This window comes from Ursus americanus, chromosome X (assembly GCF_024610735.1).
Source record: "Ursus americanus isolate L20-20 chromosome X, mUrsAme1.1.p, whole genome shotgun sequence".
In the NCBI taxonomy this organism is placed as follows: Eukaryota; Metazoa; Chordata; class Mammalia; order Carnivora; family Ursidae; genus Ursus; species Ursus americanus.
Window position 1 is genome coordinate 36,027,955 of NC_142164.1, and position 9,914 is coordinate 36,037,868.

The window sequence follows — 9,914 nt, forward strand, 5'->3', positions numbered from 1 at the left end:
ATTAAAACAGCCTATTATAAGTGTCCTGCCAGATGAAGCCAGTTTTCTTCCTGAGAGGATTTCTGCCCCTAGCTAGCTCCTACAGTAACACTCTATCTACCCATGCTACACAGACATGGTATAAGGAAATAAACCAATGTCCATAACAAAAGACCTATGGCATCTGTTTCCACTATCCTTTCTGCCATAGAAGACATGAATCAACCACAACATGCTTTTCCAAAAATGGCTCAAAATCTTTCTCCTCCATGGTTGTAGCTCCTGCTACAAAAAGAGCCCTTTCTGTTAAGGTCCCAGATTCTACCAGATAACCCCTTCTGCAGTCTCATGACTCTAAGGACCAAAGAGGGTCCCAGCTTCTGAGCTCTGGTAATATCACCTCTTTCCATTATTTCTTAAGCTCTAGGATTGGTGGTGTCTTTCTGCTTCTGCTTATCTGTAGGTTGTTTCACTCTTCCCATTTTTCATCTATCACGTGTATCCTCAAGTCCTTGTATTAAATTCCCTCCATTGGAAAGCTAGAGTGATTTCAGTTTTTCTGATCAGACTGAATGATACCACTCCTTTCAAAATTTGTAGTATGTTTTATCTCTTTTGGTAAAATCCTATTCAGGAAACTTCAAGTCAGATCTTTAAGCCATCCCAACGTGGCTTCTTACTTCTGTGCTGGAGACTCCCTTTCTTCTCCACATCTATGTGCACAAGCCTTCTTCACTCTGCTCTTTGTTTGTTTTTTAAGGTTTTATTTACTGGAGAGGGAGACAGAGATAGTGAGAGAGAGCATGTGTAGGAAGGAAAGGGAGAAGCAGGCTACCCGCTGAGCAGGGAGCCCGACGCAAGACTCGATCCCAGGACCCTAGGATCATGACCTGAGCCAAAGGCAGACGCTTAACCGACTGAGCCACCCAGGCACCCTGCTCTTTGTTTAGTAGGCTGACTTCTACAAACTGCATTACCTGGGCTTGTTTGCCCTCTGGCATCCAGGTAGATGCTGTCTGCAACAGCAGAATGGAAGGTGGAGGACAAAGTGGGATATTTAATTCTCCAGCCCCCTACTGGCTTTGTCTCTTTATCTGAGGCCATGGGTTGTTAGTTTCTTCCTCACGGCTATGCGCCAGGCCAGATTCCAATCACAGTTCCCTCCCCTTCCCCCTTCAAGCCTAGGAGTGGTCATAGTAGCTTTCTGGGGCTGCTAGTCCTTAGGTGCTCTGCCATCTGTTGTTGGCCCTTAATCTTACTGACTCTTTTATAAATAGTCCCTTCCTTAAAGTTCCTTTACTCTTTTTGAGAATGCCATCTGCTTCCCACCAGGACCATCCATGATCCACACAATCACATTCTTGTGTCTGACAACCCAGCCTTTGTCACTGCAAACTCAGACCCTCTTTATATTATTCTATACCTGTACCTCCACTACTCCATTGGTTTCTGGCTTCTGATTATTGGCTATATTTCCTTCTTATCTCTGGTCCTGCTTCCAACCTTTGTACTTAATGTTTGATTTTGATCTCCCCAGGCTGAAGTTTTCCCTCTCCCCAAAGGACTTTCCCAAGCGTCTGCTCCCAAGCGTCTCTGGGCGGTCTGTCTTAGTTTGAAAACTTAATCTTCATCTTAAGATTAATTTAAACTTAATCTTCATCTTCTTTCCCAACCTGCTTGACAAGTCCCTAATCATCCCAAAACAGGGAGGAGCATATTTGGGTCTATTCTGTGTTACATTATTGGCATTCTTTCTTCAGTCTACTCTACAACCCCCTCCCTGGGCAATTTCATTCATGAACACCTCTGAAATTTATGTGTTCAGCCCTAATCTGTCATGTGAGCTCCAGACCCATATATTCAACGGTCTGTTCAACACTGCATAGAGATGTCTCAGAGGTACGTTAAGCTAAACATGTCTGAAACCAAACCCACATCTCCTTCAATTCAGTTTTCCTCCAGTGTTCTGTATCTCAGTGAATATTTGAACTCTTGTTCAAACCAGTCATTCTAGATGCTTCCTTCTTACTTACCCCACTTATCCAATTCATCACCAAGTAATGCTGATTTTATCTCCGAAATCCGTCTCCAAGCTCTCCACTTCTCTTCAACCCTACCTACTACCACTTGATGGTGGCAAGCCTAAGGTATTCCCACCCTTCTCCTGAACCACTGCCACAGCCTCTCAAGTGGTCTCCCTATATGCACTCTCACTGCTCTTCAATCTGTCCTCCACAGTCCTGTGAGAGTTCTCTTCCTCTTTGTGCTGAAAATAAAGGAAAAAACCTACAGCATTTCCACGAGGCCCTGCATATTCTTGTCCCTTTAAATCTTTTCAGCCTTCAGGAGATTTCTCCTCACTCACTGTGTTTCTTTAGGTGTGACAGTTTTATTCGATTTCAGAATCTTTGCACATGCTCTACTCTCTACGGAAGGTTTGCCCCCTTCTCTCCTTTTACACATCCGTTAGATTTTAGTTTAGATACTATCTCCTAGGTAAAGTCTTTCCTGACACCCTAGGCCTGGCAAGGCAGCATCCCTGCCACTTTATCTGTACCCAAGCACCCTATGCTTCGTCTGTGGAACACAGTATTCTCGTAACGATCTGATTGGTGTTGGCTATCCCACGAGGCTATAACCTTCACCAGGCACCAGACTGTGCCTTGTATTCCCTGCTAGCACACACAGGACGTGCTGAATAAATGTTGAATGAGTGAATAAATGAATGAATGAATTTAGGTACTCATCGCCTTTGCCAGATTGCATACTTTCCCATTGCAGAGTTTAGATCCCCAGAACCTAGCCTAGCACAGTGTATCATCTGTCTCTTTTATTCTCCTCCATGTTCGTGTATGATGTCATCTATAAATACCTGATGTGAAAATGAATCAGAATACCTAGAATTGCTCAAGTTATTTTTCAAAATCTCCTTACTTATATTTAATATGTGCACTTCCTTTTCCTACTGTAACTATGTTCCATACTTTTGTCTCCTTTTCCTACAGGTACAGCAACTCATTCTTCATGGCCGGAGGAAGCTCCTTTAGCCACTAATTCTCTCCCTTTTAATGTCATTGCATCTATTATAGAGCACAAATAGAAGTGCCGTGTACACTTCAGACACTACACAATTTTTTAAAACTGCACTATTTTTATCTAAGAGGAGGTGTTCTCATTTCTAGGGGTGAGGGGAGAGATAATCATGCATATGAGGGATTGGCATTGACTGTGGATATTAAGTCAAACGATCAGAGGATTGGGATTTGCATTGCGGGTGATAATCCATCATATTTCTGCCTCTTCCCTTCATTCATGTAAATTAAAGCTGCAGGATCTGCCTTTGTGTAAACTTTCCTACAGGCTGTTAATATGCATTGCTGTGGCTATAAAACTGAAGAGATGGAGGAATTCTGCTTATTTATTTTGAATTTGGGCACAGGGAGTTAATCATCTAGAGAGCTCAATTGTTGTTGTCAGAACTTGGAGTATTCTAGCGTGGAGAGCTTTGAAAGATCGATTCGGTGCTCAGAAAGCAAAGCATGGTGGGATGAGTACTAAACTAGGAGTCCAAAGCCTGACAGTGTAGTCTTGACTCGGCCTGTGTGTAACCATGAATGCCTCCCTCACCTCTGTGCTCACGTCACACAGACTATAATAACTCCACTCAGTCACTCACAGGGTGCCTGTGAGGATCAAATAAAGAAAGCACAAAAGGAAGGATACGTTAAATGAATAACGTATGAGGGGTGGGAAATGTTGAAAGATAGTGATATTTTAGATGCCTTATCTCACTCTTCTCTCAGATCACCTTTGCTGAAAACTGGCATTCATTATCCATTTTTCATATCTCACTACTATAGAAACAAATGCATCAATAACTTTGCAAGTCAGAAAAAAATAAAGGCTGGGAAATTGGCGGAAAAGAAGAAATGGTGACACCTCAAAATTATGAATCCCACAAGAAGCTCTTGGGTGGCTCAGTCAGTTAAGCATATGACTCTTGATTTCAGCTCAGGTCATGATCTCCAGGTCATGAGATCAAGCCCCGAGTCAGGCTCCATGCTGAGCATGGAGCCTGCTTAGGATTCTCTCTCTCCCTCTGCTCCTCCCCTCTCCCGCTCGCGCATGTGCAGCGCACGCGTTCTCTCTTTCTCAAAAATAAAAAAATAAAAAAATTATGAATCCCATTAATTGGTAGCTGTTCCAGTTTATATCAGGATGAAGAGACTAATGTTCTTTACATTCTTCACACAATAGATATATGTTATCAGCAAACCGAACAGTTTATTTTCCAGGGATCGAAAATGACATGCTACACAGTAATTGAAATAACAGGTTTGTTTTTATGCCATATGAATCTATTTGAAATATTGACAATTTCAAACAAAAGAAATCAATTTTTTTCTTTCACACAGTTCTTCATTTTGTTAAAAAAAAGTTACTTTAGTACAAATGCAGGTGAATAGCATGTATTACTGAATATAACCATTTAATTGCATTAAGTGGACCCCTTCGACCTACATAGTAAGTACGGTGGGGTGTGTAGCAGTCAAAGTCAGTTATGAGTCCAAAGCTTCAGATTTGGCATGGATGGAAAGGTTAGGCTGGATGAACCCATCTTTACTTGATTAACCTTAATATTTCCTGCCTAATACATAATACATAATACATAAGTCTTTTTACAATATACTTTGTTTTATACAACCAATGATTCTGAAATGTATGCAAAATACATTTTTAGAAATTGAATTATTTTTAAACGTATTAGGAGAGTTTGCCATTTAGAAAATTCATGTGGTGAGTCTTCTTTTTATTAAGTTGAATTACATGAGATTGCTGATAGTTGAGCACTTTTGACCTATGGAAATGGCAATTTCATATGGGTCAGCATAATAAAAAGTGAAGAATCATTCTTTCACCTTAAAACAGAGTACATCTACATATAAATAACCTGTTTATATACATTTAGGCTGCCGAGCAACTTTTGGAGAGTGGGGCTGGAGGAGGGAGTTGCCAAGTCAGCATTTTGGATAGATGGATAAATTCAAATTATGCCCCCTGATTGCTCTAGCTGCCTCTTTGAGCAGTAATATATGTTAATTAATATATTGAGGGATAGAATATAACTTAATACAAATGGAAAAATTCTTGTCTTTACAGTAAGTTTGCTATGATGAAAAAATTCAGTTTATTTTCCTAAAGATGAAATAGCATGTGAGTCACCATAATGACACATCAGCTTAGATGCATCTCCATTTATGTTATCACTGGAAATTGTGTGTGTGTGGGGGGGGTTATGCCACTATTTTAGTGCAACTGTGCTGTGGGCTTTGGTTAATGCTCAGTGAAGATCTGGATCCCATGGGGCAGTTGTGATGAAAGAGGGTGGTTGTTTTCCAGGTGAGTAACCTAATCATAAATTAGGACTTTTCATCCAAGTCAGTGATTAAAGAGCAATTTTGAGCTCCGGAAATTAGGGTTGGGGAGGTCAGGTCGGCAGGAATGGATTTGTAGTCTGTCTGTTCATCAATTCGGGCAACAAGGCATTGAGTATCTTGCTATTCACTGCTGTTGAAAGTGTAATCAGTTCCTTCCTGTATCCAGCCACTGACTTAACTGTAAAGTGCATTCAAATACTGTAAGCACAAAAGGGAGAGCCTGGAGCGAGGGGATATGTGTGTCCTTAAGAAGTTGTGGGGAACATTGCCAGCCTGTGATGAAGTCCATGTAAGCTGCCAAGAACTGAAATTTTGAAGAGTATATAGAGTCTGGCTGTTGAAGGGAGACGCAACTCAAACCACCAAATGTAATAATGTAAGAGTCAGTATGCGTTTTGGAAAGCGTAATGCCAAAAGGGAAGTACATGCCCTATCCGAGTCTTAGCCTACCTGCTGATCTCTTCTGAATGGTGCAGAATGCAGCTGCCAACTCTCAAGGTCCGCTATTGTAACAGGTGAGCCAGAGGCCCCAGGCTTGCTGCTAAATTTAGCTCTGCATGTGGGGATTTCACACTTTGCAGCCCCTTGGAGAGAGGAGGATTGGCAAATGACTGTGTATAAAAGTAGAAAGCACTCGGGAATTTCACCACCAAGCTAGATTTAGATCAGAGTAAAGGGGCCAATCTAAATTGGTAACAGACTAGAGAGAGCTGCATGTCTGGTGGCGGTGGCGTTAACCTGCCGTCCGGTCCAGACAGTTTCTCTCTCCCCACCACCGCAGTTCCCGAGGGAGCACCCTGTGAAATTTGATGACCACCTTTTAAGTGCCAGAGACAACTGATCGTTTTTTAACGGGGGTAGAATTATTTTAAGCAGGTAGAAATTAACAGGCGCATGTTAGCTCTTCGGCTGGAGAGTAGATGACCAGCCTTCTAATTTCTAATTTCTAAACAGGACTCATCTCCTTTGGTTCCGTTTTGCAACGTTCATTAAAAAACAAAAAAGTCAAATTCTTTCTCTACTACTGGCATACTAGGCTTCTTATGAGAATGAGAATGGAATTTTTTTAAAATATATTTCTCTTATAGGTAATAAGCCAAACACTTCATCTTTTGGCAGGGATCAGGAAGGGAAAAGCATTTTCTGGGAAAGACGAATGTAACATTTGAGGACATTGATCTTAATAAAGATTTGTAGGAGGGTGGTGTTTAGTCCTTTGCTCCTTTGTCTTCTTCTTACACTCAGATCTAAAAGGACCCCAGTGACTAAATAGCTCTCTGATCATTTTTCAGAAAGAAAAACCTGGCACCCAGGGGCTTGAATGTTTTGTCCAAAGCCACAATCATACAGTGACAGAATACCAAGATTATTTCATTCTGCTTTAAAGTCTAGTCCAGTCTTTTTTTGCCAGGGCCACCTTTAAACAAAACTCGTATTTGGGTGCAACTCAATCCTGGAGCGTGACAGGGCGGGAGAAAAAGGTAAAGAAGCTGCGTGTATAATGTAAGGTTTATTGTCACGAGCACATTTGGACTTAATTTTCCCTTGGTTTCGGGGAAGCTCATCATTCCGGATTTTTGTAATACATCTGCCATTATCTGAGTTTTTAGAAGTCCAGTAATAGTAATAACACAGATATAAAATGCACATTTTCCCTCTCTAGATGAATTTGTGGACTAGCAACTTCTTTCTGCAAACTTGCAACAGTTTTTTAAAATCTCTTCTTTGGTTTGGGACAAACCCGATGGCCTTGGATGATAAAATCACTGTTCCTTTGGGAAAAGGTTCGTGGTCCCTTCCATCAACCTCTGACATGATTTAGCTTCATGTCAGTGGAGGCAATTCTTTAGGGTCCAAGTGCTCAATTAAAACTTGTCCTTTTCTCGGGGGTACCCTCTTTGAACGATCAGCCCCTGTGAAAGCAGATCTTTCTTGTTCTCAGAGCTTCCAGGGATCCTGTGTTTTGTTGTTGTTGTTTTTGGGTTTTTTGTTTTTTGTTTTTTGTTTTTTACAATAGCTGCATATGAATTTCTGTGGTCTGAGGTTTGCTCAAGGCCCAGGCTCTCTTTGGTTACTATGGCAACCTGCCCTCCCAACCAGCTGCCATTTCCTTTATTCCTGGCAAAGAATGAGTCTTAAACCTCTTAGCCCACAAGCAGAATCAAGATAAAGAACAACACAAAAAAACCACGAACAGCTCGTTAAATAAGCAACTTGTTGATTCCCTACACGGGAAGCCACGTGCAACGAAGCGAGCTCTCCTGGACAGCAACATAGAAGAGTTTACTGACACCTACTAGAGCCCGTGTTCATCCCGGCTTTAGGGAGTGGGGATTCGACTCTGCATCTCTACATCCGTGAACTGAGGGACACTTTCCGTGCTCTCGGAAGTGATGGGTGAGATGACATGTTTGAGCCGAAGGAGCATGGTGAAGAGCAGGATGAGGAGAATGGCCAGGAGGCTCAGGAATAAGCCCACATACATGTAGAGGTTGGAATACTTATCTGAAGTGGTGTCAACCTCTGTTGCCAGGGTGGGGAAATGGGCCCGGCCGGTGAGATTTCCATGGTACTTGAAATGCACCTCCGTCATCACTCAAGACTTCAGTGGGTACCTATTTCTCTTTGTTTTCTATTGCCTTCGAGGCATTCCACAGTCACTCAGACTGTCTCTGAATATACTGGGGGTGTTCTAACAATCTCACACAAAGCGATCACGACCCGAACCAAGTCAGTGGCGCACAAGCAAGAAAATGGTGATGTTCTAATTTGGCAATGGCCACACTCTGTTCTCCAGCCCAGCACCCCGTCCCTTGATAGGTTTTATCAGAAACTCTTAATCATTAAAAAAATAATATAGAGAGAACTCTTATTTTCCACAGTCCTACTCTTATACTGATTAAGACAAATAATGGTGAAACTGCTTTGTAATACTGCTGTGGGGACAAGAAATCTCCAAGTATGAAATCAGACTTTTACTCTAATTACGTAGATTTAACTGGGTTCTTCTGTGAGGAGACTTTCTAAATGCTTTTGTGCATTTCAGTCTCAGCATATCTGAATTTTCACCCTTCTTGTCTCAGAATCTCCCCTCAGGCTGGAGCTGGTAAGGTTCCTACCCAGCTGCCACGGCTCGAGGGCTGTAAGTCTAGAGGACGTGTGTTGACATCCCTCACCGTAGGTTGGAGGGAAAACGTTGTCAGACCTGGGAATTTCTCGGAAGGAGGAGGTCTCAGAGATGCTGACAGCAGTAGGTCTAGGCTCAGGAGATTTGACTCTTAAGATTCTTCAACAGATTTATATTCCTGAAAATCAAAAATAGAAATAGAAGATTCAGGTATCTAAGAGAAACAGATGGCAATTTCTTTGGAGATACAAATTAAGGGACATATTGCAAAATGTTTGCTAAGGGCCAATTAGTTTTAAAATGATATCCTGAATTTTCAGTTTGAATGCCTTTTGCCATGTGGTAAATGGCTATTAAAGAAAGGAAAAATTCGGATCACTGAACAGCAACTAATAACTAGGCTAGATTAGGATAGTGTTTTCCAAACTAATTGGTCATAAGATTTACCCAAGGCACTTAATAAAATATAGACCAAGGGCCCCAAAGTAGACTTTCTAAATCATAATCTCCACAGTAGGGGCCTGGAGACCACTCTAGAGAGTCAGATTTTATCGGTCTGGGGTGGGATCCAAACACCGGTGTTTTTTTAAAGTTCCCAAGTGACTCTCAAGTGCAGCTAGGATGAGAACCACTGCTTTGGCTTAACCAGGAAATTCTAGCATTAAAATATAGAAGACCTAAGGGTGTCTGGCTGGCTTAGTTGGTAGAGCACGTGAGTGTTGATCTCAGGGTTGGGAGTTCAAGCCCCCACGTTGGGCATGGAGCCTATGTAAAATAAAATAATAAAATAAAATAAAATAAAATAAAATAAAATAAAATAAAGACCTAAATCTAAGGATTCATTTTTCAAACTCCAGGGCACAGTGCCATGGCTAACTTTAACAAATCATAGAATTTTTAGGAATGCAGGCTTCCCCCAATTTTGTTTTTGTGTTCTTTCTCTCTCATTCAGGTCTGCGGAGTGGGAATGTGCTTTTTTAAGATTTTATTTTTGTATATTTGAGAGAGAGACGTAGCAAGAGGGAGCAGAGCAGGAGGGAGGGGCAGAAGGAGAGGGAGAAGCAGGCTCCCCGCTGAGCAGGGAAGGGAGCCCTGCTCAGGGTTGGATCCCAGGATCCTGTGATCATGACCTGAGCCAAAGGCAGACGCTTAACCTTGACTGAGCCAGCCAGGTGCCCCAAGAATGTACTTTCCCCCCCACTATTTGTAGATCAGAAGGAATTGAGAGGGTATGTCTGTTCTGAGCAACTAACTCTATCTTTCTTTATCAAAAAAGGCAGAACCTTGTCTTTATTGGCAAAAACATTCCAGTGTGTGAATAGGTCAACTATATACTGTTGACATCTTCCAAAATGATTTAGCTTGTCATT

General features: G+C 41.8%; 1 protein-coding gene across 1 annotated transcript; it reads right to left on the reverse strand.

The window, feature by feature from the left end:
• Positions 1 to 6,992: 6,992 nt before the first annotated feature.
• SERTM2 (serine rich and transmembrane domain containing 2) lies at positions 6,993 to 8,010 on the reverse strand. Its single transcript, XM_045788435.2, has one exon. The coding sequence runs from the start codon at positions 8,008 to 8,010 to the stop codon at positions 7,738 to 7,740; it is 273 nt and encodes a 90-aa protein (XP_045644391.1). The 3' UTR covers positions 6,993 to 7,737.
• Between the last annotated feature and the right edge of the window lie 1,904 nt (positions 8,011 to 9,914).